The sequence below is a fragment of the Gavialis gangeticus genome, unplaced genomic scaffold (assembly GCF_001723915.1).
Source record: "Gavialis gangeticus isolate Ggan-Ray unplaced genomic scaffold, GavGan_comp1, whole genome shotgun sequence".
NCBI classification, from domain to species: domain Eukaryota; kingdom Metazoa; phylum Chordata; order Crocodylia; family Gavialidae; genus Gavialis; species Gavialis gangeticus.
This window is the reverse complement of record NW_017729032.1, coordinates 240,332,669-240,350,524: the sequence shown is the minus strand read 5'-3', so window position 1 is coordinate 240,350,524 and position 17,856 is coordinate 240,332,669. Positions and strand designations below refer to the sequence as shown.

Genomic DNA, 17,856 nt, shown 5'->3' with positions numbered 1-17,856 from the left:
AATTGCTCATCCAACTGGTGCATCTGTCAGTCAGCACATTGAAACAAACTTATCAATCTTCACACTTCAGACCAATCATCATTCACTTTGCCTCAAGAGGTAGTGATCACCTTTTGGGTGCCAAAATTCTTCTTAGGATGTTTTCACTGTGCACGCTTAATATATGCAACTAGGTCAGTACTTGCTCGGAGGTGGAAAGTTCACTGGTTCTCGATCCTTCAGTACCGTGATCTACTGCACATGTGCAGGACTCAAACTTCTTACCATTACATCACTTAGGATAGGCCAGGGCATGTAGCACCATGTACTCTACATTTTTTTTTTAATGTAAAGAATGGGTTGTACTAATAAATGCCAAGGAGATGCAGAAATTAAATGTAATGGATAGTATTGGACAGGTTTTTTTGGGTTTTTTTGTTTTTGTTTTTTTACAAGAGCTGTTATATTTGGCACAGAATCATTATTAGACCATTTTACAGGATGCCCTGTAAAAGCATTGCTCCTTCTGTTATGTTAGTGCTGCCATATTACGTTTTTTATTAAGACTAATGCTAAAGGTGTGTTTATCCCAAAGGATCACTTGGAGCATTATACACACCTACCTACTGGGAATTGATTTAATCACCACTAAATGGTACTGTCAATGAGATGGAATGCAGCAGATGTTTAGAGAATACTACACAGCTATTCAAGAAATTTTCAAAAAAGAACTATGTCCAGCTACAATTAATAAAGGACCTGAGAGACTTGCCAGGGCCTCTCTTTCCCTGAATCTTTTCCTGAATCTCAGAGGAAGTTGTTTTCTGTGTACTAGGGGAACCAAATTAAGAGTTTTCCTTCAGTTACTAACATAAATTCAGTGCCACCAGTGTTAGTAGCATCTATAGCCCATATGTAGATTGGTTGCTGTGGTGTTAAAAATGCCATTAACCAACAATGGATATATGCTGCCCCAGTCAAAATGGTAGTATTAAGAATCAACATTGCTGTTGGTTTAGACGTGTTCAGTGGATATCCCGTAACTGCTTAAATATTTAGGTTTTCATTGTTGATGATAATGGTACAGCTGAACCAGATGCATCAAAAGTTGGAATCATTTAGAAAGGGTCTCTAGTTGAGAGAGGATCCTAGCAAAGAAAATTGTTTTAGTGAGTGAAGCCAGAACTACACTTTCTCATTAGTTGTTAATGTAATTGCTTTTCCCCCCCTCCTCTTTCTCTCCTTTTTAGGAGCTTTTTCTGGCATTTGCAAAGTTAACTAAGTTGTGTCTTGTATTCTTGGATAAATTTGCCCTTTTCTCTAGAGCATAGAGGTCCTTTGTATCTTTGCATAATCATATTGGAAGTTAAATTGTCCTAGAATAAAAGCGTAGACCAAAAATAAATTAAATTTATTAATCTGTTCTGTTTTTATCTTCATAAAAGTGCATAAAAAACAAATGTTGAAGAATGGTGCATTAGCAAAACTGGTCTGATTTTATACATTATTAATATAATAGATTGCAAGAAAAAAATGCATGCCTCTACAAATAAATAGCAGTTATTTAGCTGATGAAGTTGTGAATCAAAAGATATGCAACTCTTAACTAACCAAAACTTGATCCAGTAACTTTTTTTCAAATAAATGTTGAGTTGAGACTGCAATGAAATGACCTCTGGGAAAGAGATCTCTCTCACTCTCTCTTTTTCTCTCTTTCTAGGTAGATATCTATATCTATAGATATAGAGATATACATCTATAGATATAGAGATATAGATATATCTAGATACAGATATAGATATATAGATATATATATACAGAGAGAGAGAGAGAGAGAGAGAAATAAAATCCTATTAGCCAAATGCATGGTTCTAGTCACTGTTTATACAGCTGGAATTGGGAGTGAGGGGGCAGTGGATTTTGAAGTTTGCATAGTACTGATATGGGGGAAAAACAGTAATGATTTCAAATGTGTAAAATATGCTGTCATGTTTTATCTGTGTACTTGTATGAATGTGACAAAATGTGGAACTATAGCTAATACCATGTGCATGAAGAAGCTAGATTCATTTGAAGCACGTCTCTAATCTTTCATTGAATGTTTTACATTATTTAATGTTGATTAAATTAGATATCATACTAGATGAGTTAGAATATAATGTTGGTCAAGCACATTTATTTCACTTCAAAGCTGATTTTTTTTTTTAAATAAATGTTTACGTTCTGTTTTTTAGAGCATAGTACTTGTGAAGATGTTTGAAAACTATGTGATAAGTACAAAATAAGTAGCATTCTCAAAATACACTGAGTTTGCAACTTTAACTATCTGGCACTTCTGTACACAGTTTTAATCCTGAAAAGCCAGTATTTTCTCCCCTTGACTAACTTAATTTGAGTAGTATTTCATAGTAATACCTATTATTTCATTAGTTTTCTGTGCCCTATGCTATTTTTTTGTCTTGCATAATAGGCTGAGAAGAATGTGCGCCTTATGATAGGTAAAGTTAAGGGATTACTACTTGCACTTAAAGTTGGGGTGCCAAAGAATTTCAGTAGATCGCCTTCAAGTCTGTGTAGTACTTGTTCTCTGCATTCTTTCCTAGCATAAACCCCATATGAACACTTAAGTGCCTACATGTGAGTGTGGAGGCTGCTCTGATGCACTGGAATTCTAGCGCGTCGGAGGAGACTCAATTTAATTGAGTCTGCTGGAGCGTAGCGATTACTGCACTCCAGCACCCTCCTGTGTCTCATGTATCAGTGTCCCCATATGTAAAAATGGCAGTGGAGCACTTGAGCTAAAGCTCTTCAACCGAGCTTTAGTTCAAGCGCCCCCACCGCCTTTTTTAAGCATGGGGACTCTGATACAGGAGATGCAGCAGCGCTTTAATTAGAGCAGCTCTAATTAAAGTGCTGCCCCCCCTACACCCACAGAGCATCCAGAAAAAGTGCGCTTAGATTTTATCTGACAGAGTCCCTTATGCCAAATACATCTATAGTTAAAGACAGATGTTCATTTTTTAAAATAAATTAACTAATTCATTAATTCCTGTTCCATGAAGTTGAAAATAATCTTGTTTAACAATCTGTAATGGAGGTATACCCTGAGAAGGCAGGGTAGGGGGACATCTTAGGCAGCTTGCAGACATTAACCTCCCCCTGCTCCAAGCTCCCTAAAAAACAAAAACCATGCTTTGCTGGAAGAAACAGCACATTAATTTGACCCAGTTCTGCAGCATCTGTATAGATCTGGCACTTCAGCAGGGCTTGTTGGTGTGTTTGTCTAATAGCAAATTCAATCAGCTATTAGATAAAAGTGCCAAAAAAGCCTCACTAAAGTGCCTAATCTATAGAGTCCAACTAATGCACTGCCTCTTCTGGGCACGCACTGGGCTTAATGCAGAAACACCCTGAATTTGAAATAAAGCACCATTTTGGGTGGTTGTTGTTTTTGTTTGTTTGTTTGTTTGTTTTTAATGTCTGCAAGCCTTAGAGACTAAACATTAACATAGAACTAGAGCAGTGGTTTTCAACCTTTTTTTCATTTGTAGACCCCTAGAAAATTTTGAATGCAGATCCCTTTGGAAATTTCAAATGGAGGTGTGGAACCCTTTGAATTGTAAGTGTGGGTATTGACATACTTTTGATCATAGTAGTCTTTTGCAGATTCCTTAGACAGTCTCTGGACCCCCAGAGGTCTGTGGACCACAGGTTGAAAACCATTGATCTAGATTGATCTATGCCCTATATATTATCCTCCATGGCATCTACCATTATTGCTTTAGAAATGACAAAGGAAATATCTCCAACTGTTCTGTTTAATGACTAATTATAGGTGTATTATTATTAATTTGTCTCGTCGCTTTTTTAACCTGACTCTGTTACCTTCTGTGGCAGTGATTTCCACTAGTGAACTATGCATTGTATAAAAATACTTTCTCTTGGTAGGTTTAAACCCGTCTGCCAATACTTTTAGTGGCTCTCTACCAGTTCTAGTATTCTGCGACATGGTGAACAACAGTTCCCTGTATACTTGGTCAACAGCCATCATGTTTGCATAGACATTGATCATATCCCCATTCACCTTCTTCTTTCCAAATGGAAGAATCCTAGTCCTTTTAGTCTCTCGTGGTAAGGCAGCTGCTCCATGCCCCTGATCATTTTTGGTTGCCCTTTTCTGTGTACCTTTCCTAATTCGCCTTGTCTTTTTGAGATGTGGAGACCAGAACTGCACACAGTATTCAGGATATGGGTGCACCATGAATTTATTAAGTGACATGATGGTGTTCTCCATTTTGTTTTTCAATTGCCTTCTCCATGATGCCCAACATTTTATTTGTTGTTGTTTTTTGTCCAGTTGCTGTAGCATGTAGTTCTCAACCAGTCAACTCAATCAACAACGACTTGAAGGTCTCTTTCCTGAGTTGCAATGCTGGTTCAGAACCCAGCATTTTGTACATACAGTTGAGATTTTATATTTTCTTGAGGTGTGTTATTTTGTAAATATTGACACTGAAGTTCACCTGCCCTTTTTTTTGCCCACCCCCTTTAGCTTGATGAGATTGTTTCTGCAGCTCTTCCCTGTCAGCTTGGGACTTGACTAACAAGAATAACTTGGTATCATCTGCAGACTTGGAGTTTTCATTGTGCACCCCATTTCCAGTTCATTAGTGAAAATTAGTGGACATAATTAGGGCTGAGACCAGATCCTTGCGGAACCCTGCTTTTGACCTCCCTCCATCCTAAAAAGTGACAGTTTTAGCCCTATCTTTGCTCCTTGCCTTTTAACTAGATCTCAGGCCACAAAAGGACCTTCCCTCCCATCCTTTGGCAGTGCAGTCTTTCTAAAAACCTTTGGCAAGGGACCTAGTTAAACTTGTTGAAAGTCCAAATATATTATGTTAACTGGACTCCCCTTGTCCACATTCTTATTAACATCCTCAAAGAAATCCACCAGATTGGAGAGATGTGATTTCCCTTTACAAAAACTAGGCTGACTTTTCCCAAGCAGATTATAGTGGTGCATGGGACTGCTGATTTAGAGGCAGAAGTCTCATAGGTGACAGCATACTTTGTCAGATGATATGAATAGACCATCCATAGTATCTGATGAAGCAGGTTATCATCTACAAAATCTTGTAGCTTTCTGAATGCAGTAGTCTAAGTGCCTTCTATCTGACTTCAAACTAACATGGCTAAATGGTATCTCTCTACACTCTGAAAGCAAGCAAAGAAGAAAAAGCAAAAGTAGGCAACTAGACATTGGCTGGCAGATAAAAATAATTATCACTTTAAATACGTTGAGAATAAGTTAATAAAATGAGTTGCAGCACCAACAGCTCATTTTGCAAATAAAAATCATATTGTTTTTAATAACCCAAATTAAACTTGTAAATTTTAGCTGCAAACCCATACAGACATTTTAAAGCGATTTTCTTCCAGCAAGGTAGAATGAACAGATTTCCAATGTTACTGCAGGCTACTGAGTATTTCACCTTCTGTTTTTTCCCCTAAGATATGGTTTGGGGTTTTTTTTCTAACATTCCACATGCATCAGTGTAGGGACACAGCTGGGTGCCTAGTGCACAGGGGCAGTGGGGACTTCAGGTTGCTGCTATGATTGCAACTGCAATTTATGCAGGTGCTAGCAGCAGCCCCTTTTAACTGGGTTTCCTGCCTTCCCTCCTCCCTCACCTGCCTCCCCCCATCACTCCCCTCTGGCCCCTCTCCATATCACTATAAAAGTGTCTGATGCCAGTGCACTGCCAGCAGAACTGGAAGGTAACAAAGTTAGCACTAAGTTGTTTTTTTTCTTTGTTTTTTACATTAAGCTTTGTTAAGGTGTGAAATTCATTGCCATATTCCTGGGACATATAAATATTTTTTTCTTAGAATTCTAATAGGGCTAACAACATCTAGAGATAACATAGAATAAGATCTGTGCCTAAAAGGCATAAATGAATGGGTAACGGGAGATGCAATGGGCAGGCCTCAATTTTGGTGTGCCTGGAAGATTACTGTGACATCCCTGTCCTAACCAGATCAGCACAGTGCTTTTGATGGTACTTTGTCCAGTCATGCAAATCCTCTGCAGCCACGTCTCTCCTTCACTGGTAAGAGGCAGGTCTGTAAAGCAACTTGTTGCTCTTCTTTCTCCTTTTCAGCCTGGTAATTTGTTGAGCTCCAGGGCTGCTTGGGACCTCAGCAGCAGTGCAAACAGCACTAGTTACAGGTGTTCACTCTGAAAAAAGACTAAAACCAGACAATCAATCTTTCTTAAACTGGTATGACTCGATAACAACTATATTTGCTCCTGTTTTGAAGAACCTTTTTTACATTTGGTCTTGAAAGATGAAGTATGCATGCTCTGAGGCCTTGGGATAGAGGGTTCCTGTTTCTCTGTCAACCCCAAGTACTTGCAGTGCCTTTTGTTAGTCCTGAAGTTCCTCTCATTTGGACTGCCATGGGACTTAGCACAGATTTTTTTTTTGGTGTGGAAAATGGTAGGAAGCCACAGTTGGCCCCCAAACCACACTGCTCTCAGTGAACTCCCATTTTTCTGGGGAGTGACTCTCCACCTTCAGTTCATGCTTTCCTACCAGTAGAGGAGGTGGTGCTGTCTGAGGATCTTGCCAGCTGGAAGATCAACATGACTTAATCTGTTCTGGAGACAAGGGTCATGTAACATCAGACAAGGTTGCCTGGGTGTGCCTCGATAAAATTTCAAGTGCCATGCCTCTGGAAAATAGGTGACTTATGCAATGGTAAGCTTATCTGCATCTGTGTTGAGGGTATCTTTCAACCTCGTTGAAATCATCAGCCACCTTCTCCTGAAGGTCACACAGGCACGCTGATAACTCTGTCTGCTGAAGCTGACTTCCCTTTCCTTTCCTGTCAGTCAAATTCCAGGAGTCCTTCTGGAGGGAAGCAGGAACCTGGAAAGATGCCGGGGAAGCTTTGTTTTCAGTTGTATGGGACCAAAATGAAAAATTATTCCTGTAACACTTTTGTTGTGAAATATCCTTCCTGCCTCCTATGCTGTTCCCATTTAGTATCTCTGACGGTGTCTAGACTATAAAATTTGCTAGGCTTGGCTCGATGTGTGTGTTGGCCCAGACCGTTAATATAGCTGTGTCTCCATATAACTGAGGCTAGTACATGCGGCTTCTCTGTTTTCTGACCTGGAAAATAATAAGCAGAGAAATAGGCAACATGTTTGAGGGAAGCACTGCTAAACATTTTAAATTTTGCAGTTTAGACCATGAGTTCAGCTCTTGCAGACGCACATCCATTGGCCCTTGTCTGAGCTGATTTACCTGCACTTTTGTTTTTCTGTTAAATCATGTGTAATGCTTTCTGGTGCAGTTTGCCTAACAAAAGTTGCATAACATTAAACTCGTGTGTGTGTGTGTGTGTGTGTGTGTGATTTCTTTTAAATCTCTTTATTTTGTTTTGCAGTTGGTGATCCGTAATAGAAGTGGAGAGATCCTTTACCGCATTTCACCTTGGGCAAAATATGTAATTCGTGAGGAGGGCAAAGTGAATTATGACTGGATGCACTGGGAACCACCATTACCATATCTTGTAAGCTTGTGTCCCTTTTAAAAAAAAAAAGTTTCATATCGTATTCCTTTTGTTTGCTGTGAAATACAAGTTATCCAGCATACAGCTTGGTACCTAGTTACCTTAGCATGCTATTTACCTGGGTAACTGTTTTGCTTACGATAGAGAAGAAAATTATAAACCTTTCAGTAATCAGAAGATTCCCCTGCATTTTTAGAGTTTCATTCTGCAGGGTATTTAAAACTGCATGCTGTATTTAACTGGTGTTAAAAGGATTTTTTACATCATTAGAGTGGGTAGATATGACTTTGAATACATACAAAAGCTGGAGTGCTGAAAGAGGAATTGACCTTTTTTAAGTCACTTTTTTTCAAACAAAGTCAGCACTTAGCGAAGTGAACCACACAAATATTAATATGTCTCTAAGGGTGTCAAGTCAAGGGTACTCAGTTTCTCATGCAAGAAGTGAGATGGGAAGTATTCAGTCTCAACATTGAAAGTACTTTTTTGCCTGTACAGTATTTAACAACAAGATTCTGCAGGATATTGCAGTGTTATAACTGTAGTGTTATTTGATTATTTTTTTAAGTTTAATGTTAGCTCTTTTCTCCTAACTGTATATTTTAAATTTTTTATAGCCAACAAAATATGCTTCTCAGCTGTTGTGCCCTAATGATGACCATTTTCTGTTTTATAGAGTAGACATCCTTCCCCTGAGAAACCGAAAAGCCTAAGAATCTACGAGTCTCATGTGGGAATTGCTTCCCCTGAAGGGAAAATAGCTTCTTATAAAAACTTTACTTACAATGTACTACCTAGAATAAAGGATCTCGGTAAGTAATAACAGAGATTTTTGCAGAGATAAATTTTTTATGAGTCTGTTCTTATTAGAAAAGATAAATGGGGGGGGATGGGGAAGGAGGAGTGGGAGGAAAGAGAGAGACTTTTTTGTTTTTTTTACTTTAAAAAAATCTTTATTATACAGATATTAAACAAATGGTGAAAGTACAGAGGGGTGTAGGCCTCCCAGGGGCCTAGCAAAAAATACTTGTTAGTAACAAAAAACCACCATGTTGCTTAAGGGTGAAAGACACCTCCCCCCATGTCTCTTATGGGGTTACATAGGTAGCACCAGGTGTCCATCTCCCACCTTACAGAGCCTATGCCTAATGTGATATAAACTGGTTGATATTTTTGTGTAAGGTGTAGTGTCCAGATTCAAGTGTGGCATGTGCCTAGTCCAAGAAGTAAAAGAGTTGGAAGGAGTCATCAGAGCTGGCCCCTGCGAGCTGGTTTCTGCAGCTTTTCAGAGTCACAATTTTGGCCTGGTCCAGCTGGAAATTGGTCGGGCAGATCACACTCCCTTTTGCTGCTCAGTACAAGATAGAGAAGATGTACAGTCTCAGAGAAGTCCAAGTCCTGCATGCCAGAGAGATGCTGAAGGTAGTAAAGAGTGGCTGCAGCCAGGGATCAGTTCAAGAAGGCATGGAAGAGAGTGTCTTTCACCTCCTCCTCACAGAAAGTACAGATCACCAGTATAGCCAGGGTCCCATACAACCACTGGAGGTCACCAGTTCTCTTGGCAGTGGGTAGGTGGTATAGGAAGCACCAGCCCAGCCAGGCTTGCTTTGGTGGAGTTACTGCTAAGTGCCGTCTTCAAGTTGCATCAGGGCAGGCAGTGAGGACATGAGCATGTTGCTCTTTGACTGTTTGTGTGTACAGTGCCTCCTCAGACAGGATCTCAAGGCACATCCCACCTCTGTTCTTGTTAGAGAGAGGGACTCTAGGGTCCTGGGCCTGGCACACTGGTTGTTGTCCTCAGCCAGGAAAATGGGCAGTAGTAGAGGGGGTTTATTTAGTGAGTTGCTATTGGGAAGGGCTTGTCCAGCATACAGAGGCAACCATCAGGGCTGCCCTATCTCGGGAATACTTTAAACATAGAATTGCTGCTCCATTTGTTGCAGCCATGCCCGATGAGCCCAGCCCTGCTATCAGCTGCAGCTCCAGCTGCAGACCCTCCAGTTAAGGTGACAGCACATGCCAATCACATGACTTTTTGGCTAAGTACTGACAGTCTAAAAAGCACAAAGCTCAATTGATTCAATCTTTGCAGGTTAGTTTAAGGTGCGTAGATTGAACCAATAAGTAAGTGAACAGACATTCACTTTTGATTTTATGCCTGCTGTGGCTCAGACCAGAAGCTGGGGGAGGGGGTTGCTAGAGCCCACCTCCTAGCTCTGTTGGAGCAGACAGCTTGAATCTGGAGGGGATCTAGGACAGAAGTTCAATAATCAATTTAACCTAAATCAGTTAAGTCTGATAATACATCCATCCAGGTTTATCCTAAGTTGGTTTTGACCATTTTGAAAGCAGTTTGTGTACTGAACTTCTGCTGTGTTGCAGTTTTGAACTGGTTTCCAATCACTTATGTGTAATTTCTGTCCTTGGCCTTTGTGAACACTGAGAGTGAAGTCCAGCCCTTGATTTAGTGTCAACAGGTCTACAAGTGTGCCTCCTCAGCTTATATTACCTGGGTCAAAACTGGCACATTTCTACTGGGTGTCTGGGCTGATATTCACCCCCCGCCCCTTGACCTACCTGGAGACCTGTCCAGGTGCCACAAAGGCTTTGAAGCCCTGGATATTTTCCTAGACTCACCCATCTCTCTATTTCGGTTCTGGCCATCAACAACCTGGCAGCCACTACTCTGCATCACAGGTGGACCATGCCATTGACATACACTGTCACCTTAACTGGAGGGTCTGCAGCTGATGGCAGGGCCAGGCCTGTCAGGTAGTGGATGGAACAGCAACTCAATGTGTAAAGCATACGGTAGTCCAGAGAGCGGGTAGCCCTGTTGGGTGTTTCTACATGCTGGCAAGGGGCATGTAGCTCTCCATTCACTTTCAAGAGGCTAGAGATATCCTGGTACAGGGGCTGGATGGAATGTAGAGGAGTGAAAGGGGAGAGAGGAATAATTTAATGTGCTTTAAAAAGGTATTTTAAGTCAGTAAAAATTGTATTAATGAAACAGTTAAGTCCATAGTCATGTATGTGGATCAAAAATATTCCATTTGACATTTTTAAGTACAATATTATTCCAAAGGCATAGATAAATATTGCAGGGCAATTTGTGTTCAGAGTGAAAGAAACTCTTTTATGCATGACAGTCATTGGGTGATAATCTATTTGCAATTATTAGTTCTACTAATGTACATCTAGCTAAAAGGAAACAATTATTGGTTCTGTTGGTTCAGCTTACTGACTGAAATGTGTTAAATTGTATCATTTTAAAACTGTTTTCTAGTATTGGAAAGCAATTGTTAACATAAGCAATTTTATTTTAGAAAAGAGCTGTAATATATTATTATCGAGGCTAGGTATGTAGATGAAGCTGCTGCTGTGATTTCCTCAGAAAACTGGACAAGCTGTTAGTCTATGTGGTTTCTGGGGCTTTTTTTATATAGCTATTTTTGTGTCCTGGGTGCTGTTCTATATCATGTAACATTCTCTTGCTAGCTCTTTTCAGTCAGCGATGATGAGACATGACTTCCTGTGATTAGAAAGGAAAATAACTTTTGCCATGATATCTGGTATTTCTGGCAAATCCTAGTTTATTCATAGAAGAAGGAGGATAAATCAGCACCTTAAAGACTAACTCGTATTCAGAAAGGCATGAATGAAAATTTACAGTATCAGATGCTGTGAATTAGGTAGCAGAGAGCAGGGATACTGGATAGGAAGCAATCCCAGGGTGATGGTGTTGCCATTGCAATTTCACAGCGGTGTTCCAGAAATGAACAGGTTAGGTGAAGTATTCAGGAGTCAGTTTGGTGGAGAGGTGGAAGTTTTTAAAGTCCTGGTGGAATTTCTCTATGGACTACTTCCCATGTGTCCACATGCTGAAGATGGAGGAAAGACCACATCTAGTGGAAGCGGATTTCAAAAGCCTTGGATAGGTCTTCTAGAGTCCAGGAGCTGGAGCACATGGACCAGCTCCCTAGCCAGGGGCACTAAAGCCATCTTTGGGTCATCCCTGCCCTTGGAGGGGAGCCAGTTCATTTGACAGCCTGTTCTGTCAATAAAATGATTGGTGGTGGGGAGGAGCAAGAGGGAATTGTTCCCCACAGGACTCCCTCGAAACTTGCTTCTGGGCAAGGAACCTTGAAGGCAGAGAGGGAGAGCAGAAGACTGGGATATTAGCTGTCCTCAACACCTGTGAGAAGTGTACATCCATTCAAGTTAGTATGGGAAGCGGGAGACCTTCCTAGAAGGAATCGATCTTACTTGCTTGAAGAAGAGCTAGTTCTGATGTGCAAGAAATCGCTTGAATAGCTTTATACTTTTTTTGTGCTGAGGAAAAAGACTTTTCTTCCAGGACAAACATAATACAGACCTCTCTATGGCTATGTTTTCATAGTCTGTTATAAAAATATTGCTTTGTTGGGGGATGTGTCTGCTGATGGCACTGTTGTCCATTTGTAGGCATAGGGAATCTTTGAATCTGAATTGTGTGAGGATAAAGCAGGAGGGTGTGGTGGAAACAAGCAATTGAAAGGTAGATTACAAGCAGATATGAAGCCAGATGGTAGCTATATTACTTCCATCCACATATTATTTAAACCAGACATAAATATTACTTAAAGGGTGCCTGTACATGAGCAACATGGCTCCTCTGACATGATATGGTTGTAGCACATTGGAGCAGAATCTAGTGTCCTGTGTATCGGCATCCTCATGCGTAATAATGGCTATGGGGGCACTTTAACTAAAGCTCAAATGATACACGAGACGTTCTGGGCGCTTTAATTTGAGTGGCTCTCACAGATGTATACATGCCCAAAGTAATTAAAAAAATACTATATTCACCTGTTGCTGAAGTTGAGCTGTTGCTGAAGTCTAGTTGGCAGGATATAAACAGTTCTGTACGTTGATGACCCTCAACTTCAAGTATACTTGAAGCATAGATTTATGGTTTTTAATATTGTGGTTTTCTGTTCATAATAAGCAAATCTTCTTTCCAGAATGTGTGTGTATGTTTATATAAATGCAAATAAAAAAGTATGGAATGGCAAATGGAAGTATGGGGTAAAAAAATATTATAAACTTTAAATCAAGCATACAGGGAATGACTGATTATGTTCCTACAAGTTTAATTATTTGTCGTCTAGCCTACTTAAGTTGTTGCTTTTTTTTAAAGAAGTTGCTTCAGGGGCACTTTATTTTTTGCACAGTTCTGAAATGTATTCAGTGCTAATTTATTCCTAATTCTAAATGAATATTTAAGAATGATAAAATATTAATGATTTGTAGAAGTATGTGCATCATAAATAGCAAGATAAACAGCAAGTAAATAGAATGAGAATAATCCGATGCAGTTTGTACTGTTTATATACAAAAGTATTGTAAGTAACAATAAATGGATTGAACCTGAATTGTAAAATGGCTACAGACTTCAGACATTGCTGAGTTGATGCCAGTTATCTCTGTAACAGTAACTCTTACTTTTGACCCTCACAATCAAATAAAAGTGGTGTAACAGCTAAATTAAACAATCAGGATAGAGTTATGCTGAAGAATAGTCTTAAACATGCTGAAGATTTTTTTACATTAAAAATAGAGAAGCTGTATTCTCAACAGACTTCAGCAAACCTGAAGGTTATTCTTCGCTGATAGTCTTCATTTGCTGACATTAAAGTTAGCTTGGTAAAGATTTATGTAAAGTGCTGTGATTTAATCATCAAAATGTTATTTTCCATTTAGATTTTTTTCATTTAATATCACAGTAAAACATTTTGGGTGGGATGAGGGACGTTTTTTCTTGGTTCTCATCTGTTTCACTAAGCTCAATGCAGAATACCACTGCTTTAATGTTCTTTTTTTAAAAGATCCCTTTAGGGAAATGAGTCTGGATTTTTTTAAAAAGGTAATGATTAAAAAAGGAGTAAAAAATGTGTCTAAAATATTAAGAAAAGTCGTGTAAAGCACAAGGTATAGCACACATAATCAGTCACTCTTGTTTTGCTTTCCTGATCAACACTGTAAATATCAAAAGTGCAACTGAAGTTCAGGGCATGCAGATTGGCATAGTTAATATTCTGAAGTCAAATTAAGATTATATTTGCATATCATTTATTGCTTGTTAAAAACCAAGGGATTCAATATATCTAGTCATATGTAGATCACTTGAGAAATTGCCCTTCCCATTTTTTATAGGAAGGGCACACAAGTATATGATGTTAAGGTGACACTACTTTTTAAGAGTGACTGCAAGTTGGTTAATTATTAAATTTACATGAGAAATTTAGAACTAGTTAAGAAAAAAAGGTACTTCAGAAATCGATATAGTATGAGAGGTAAGTACTTTTATCAAACAATTATGCAAGTTTGTAGGAATATAATTTCTTATGTGTTTTTTGTTTGTTTTGTTTTGCTTTTACTTTTATAAACAGGATACAATTGCATTCAGTTGATGGCTATTATGGAGCATGCCTACTATGCCAGTTTTGGTTACCAGATAACAAGTTTTTTTGCAGCATCAAGGTATGCATAAAATGCCTATCTCCCCCACCTTGTTGGTATTGAAGCAGTGTTTAAATTTAGGTAAATATGTCTAATGTACAGTAAGGATTTTGGTATCTCGCCCAAATATCCTTTTTTCTTTTTCTTTCTTTTTTTAAACAGAGTTTCTTTTCTTAATAAATTTGTGACTAGATTTGTATAATTATCAGCTATTCTGTAGATAGGTTTAATATAATATGCAAGATTAATGAAAAGATCATGAGTAACTTTAATTGGCAAAGCTCTTTCCATCTCATAGGGCCTTAGCTATGTGCCTTTTTTTAAAAATGCCTCTGTGGTCCCTATGTTGTTCAATAATTGACAGAGAAAAACGTGCATTTTTTGTGGCTAAAAAAATATCTTTAGGGCATTTGTTCATGACAGTATTTTCTAATCATTTTACTTTTCAAAAAAGTGCTGTACTGTAACTAAGTGCCTCTGTATGTTTATTAGGAAATAAATTAATTACATGCTCATAACATATTGTGTTGAGAGAGATTTCAGGCCCACCAGTTTGTGGAAATGGGCAAAGGATGAAGATGAATTGTTCATGAAAGCAATAGGAAACCTGAAGATTATCTTCTTGATGAATCTTCAAGTGACACTATAAAATGTAGTCCATCAGGAAGCTTTAATTGCTTTAATTAGTTGAACAAACTATACGTTGCAATATTAAGATAGACCTTACTGAAAAGTTTGAAATAAATGGTATTATGATGCAAAACAAGTCAGTGTATGACAACAGCTTACAACATGTGGGAAACAGAGTATTTATTGGGTTTTTTTAACTGTATTATATTTTTTTACCTCGTACCAAGTTCCACGTTTATGTATTGTTTAATTCCATCTATGTAGGAACTTCTTTTAGATGGTCTAAAATGTAAAGAATTAAAAATTGAACACTTTGATAAATCAGTTTTATCAAGGTAACCCTTTATTTTTCCTTCTGAGGCATGAAAATAATCAAGTTTTGCCCAATCATTTTTTGAAAGACTTTAGCATACCTTAATGGTAGTTTTTAATAATTTTTCCCAGTATTTTGTAATTAACTTACATCTGGTTGTCTTTTAATTTAATATTTTATTACACTTTACTGTACAGTTGTTACTCCATTGTGTAGAGTAGGAGGCACAGCAGTTATCTTATGTGATTTTAGGTATTCTCAATTTTAAAATTTGCTGCAATGTGTACCATATTCAGCTCTTGTTTTAAAACTATATTTGCATATGTCCTAATATGTTGTATTTTCATTCTTGTAGTCGTTATGGGACCCCAGATGACCTGAAGGAATTGATTGATGTTGCCCACTCAATGGGAATTACTGTACTATTGGATGTTGTGCACAGTCATGCATCAAAGAACTCGGAGGATGGTTTGAACAAATTTGATGGCACAGACTCCTGTTTTTTTCATTCTGGACCTAAAGGAATGCATGGTCTTTGGGACAGCAGACTTTTTGATTATTCAAAGTACGTATAAAACAATTTAATAGTGTTTTCTTAGTCAGGCTTTACTGTAAATGAAACAAGATATGAACAATCAACAGGGGAATATTTAGAATGACCTCAAAATGCAGAGGTAAAGCTGCTGCTCTGAACCACGTAGCACATGTTATGCTGCAGCTGTTACATGTTCATGAACCTGTAGCAATGCATGTGTAGCAAAAACACTCAGACTTTTTCATCTAGGTGAAAGTTAGTAATTTAACTCACTTACATTGCTATGGGAACATGCACGTGTAACCATTATAACCTAACATGTGCTTCACACTCTTGAGGAATAACTTTGTCTTCCCATTTGAAGCTGCCCTAAGAGTGTGTTTGTCCATACCCAGATACAGTATTACTTAGAACGTAGCTGCATTAACCTCAGGGAATGCTAATGGTTGTATGTTTAATAATGTGTTTACACGTTTATACCATCGTCCCCATGGGATCTGTTTGCAAAACAAAGCATTAACGTTGCACAAAGCTTCACATTTGATGCAGGTATGCGTGCAGGTTTTTTGAGTTTTGTTTGGTTTTGTGATTCCTGATGCACTTATCTTTTGAAAGAATCTACTACAGTGCACTGGCTGCATGAGGGACTGCAGCTATAGGGAACAAATTTTATAAGCAAGTTTTTGTACTGTTTTTGTGAAAATCATGTGATTTGTGGTTGTCTACCCCATTTGGAACAGAGTTCCATAGCTTCAGATCAGCTGCCAACATGGCTTTTCCTGCTGCTCTCATGGGCTTGACTGAGAGGTCCATGTATTTATAGATGAGATTGTAACTGTTCAGGGAGGTCACTGTCTCAGAGGCAGTCTCTTATGCAACTTAAGCCAGTTTAAAGGAGCATCTGGAAGACTGTGACTGAGGATTTGAATTTCATTTGATATTCTCTGAGCAGCCAGTATAGAGAGTGTCTGTGAAGCTGTTTCTAACTTACCTTTTGTTTATAATAGCCTTTTTTTTTAACAACACCACTCCAATTAAAGCACTCAGTTAATTCATGATGATAAAAAGTTGTTTTGTTATTACTGCTTATCAAACTGCTTTTGGATTGGGTGGCGTCTGGCTGCTCTCTAAAACCATCTTCTGATAAACTAAGTTGGAGGTCTCTATGACCGGCTTTAATTTCAACAATATCCAAACACAGGCATAATGTGCTCTTTAGGTACTCATTAAATGAGAATGTTACTTCTTTTTCAGCTTAGGCAAATTTGGGAAGGTATGGGTCATTCCCAGTAGGAAGATAAATTAGTAATGGAGTCAGTTATTTGTTGAAGCCTCAGGTTGTATCAAGTCCTGTTTCTGAATGCAGCAGGCATCAAATAATTAGGGTGAACAAAAACTGCCTTTTTGTTCATGGTTTCAGTCTAAAATTGGTGCACAACCTTTTTTAGGATGGTATTCCCAATCTTTATTCTGTTTGTGTCCTCAGCTTTTTCTCTCCCTGCAGCTGATTCTGTCTAGCCTTTTTTCACCTCTTTCACTGATGTAAACCTGCACAAAGCTATATCCAGCAAAATCTTTGCTTTTCAAAGAGTCATGCGGCTGTGTTTTTGGTAAAACCTGCTGCTGTTTCAGCTACCTGATTTTCATTTAATCTTAAATAAAAGGCAGTGGTCGTTATCCATGAACAGCTATGCCTTTTAGAATAAGAGGAACAGAGGAAAAATAGGGATGAAGGGACACAGGAGGTCATCTAGTTAACCCCCCTTACTCCTCCCCCCATTTCTCCCTTTGCCACTTAAGGTAGGATTATTCCTGCCTGAACTATTCAAGACAAATGTTTGTCTAACCTGTACTTAAAAATCGTCTAATGATGGATATTCCACAACTTCTCTATATAATCTGTTCCAGCACTCTGATCATTTTTTGAAGAAAAATGCTAAACTATGGAATTTATATGAAAAAGTCAAGTCAGCACTTAGGATTAATGTGTAGACAAAATAATGAACACTGAGTAGGACAAGCCATTATTTCTTAAATTTACTTTGAGGTGCAGAATATTTGCTACTTGATAGTTTTATTGTACTTTGAGTCTTTCAGAAATTGTTTTAGGTTTAGTTTCCATGATGAATTAATTTTCATATGCTTCTCCACAGCATGAGATGCACATTTTGTATGTACTTGCGATGAATTTTCAAAACTTGCAAATGATTATTGTTGAAGCCACAAGTGGAGGACAAAGGATGTGGATTCCATAGAAACTATGGTCTGATGTTCAAGGTGCAGTTGTCTTTACTGCTCTGTAAAGAAACAAATA

The 17,856-nt window shown here is 38.4% G+C and overlaps 1 protein-coding gene across 1 annotated transcript in view; it reads left to right on the top strand.

Moving 5' to 3' along the window:
* The window catches only part of GBE1 (1,4-alpha-glucan branching enzyme 1), a gene marked incomplete at its 5' end in the record, with an annotated part of 443,948 nt that overhangs the window by 217,563 nt on the left and 208,529 nt on the right, over nucleotides 1-17,856 (top strand). Inside the window, 4 exons of the mRNA XM_019523899.1 lie at nucleotides 7,438-7,563; nucleotides 8,240-8,375; nucleotides 13,995-14,085; nucleotides 15,363-15,572. Coding sequence (XP_019379444.1) covers nucleotides 7,438-7,563; nucleotides 8,240-8,375; nucleotides 13,995-14,085; nucleotides 15,363-15,572 — 563 coding nt within the window. The remainder of the gene's footprint in view (nucleotides 1-7,437; nucleotides 7,564-8,239; nucleotides 8,376-13,994; nucleotides 14,086-15,362; nucleotides 15,573-17,856) is intronic.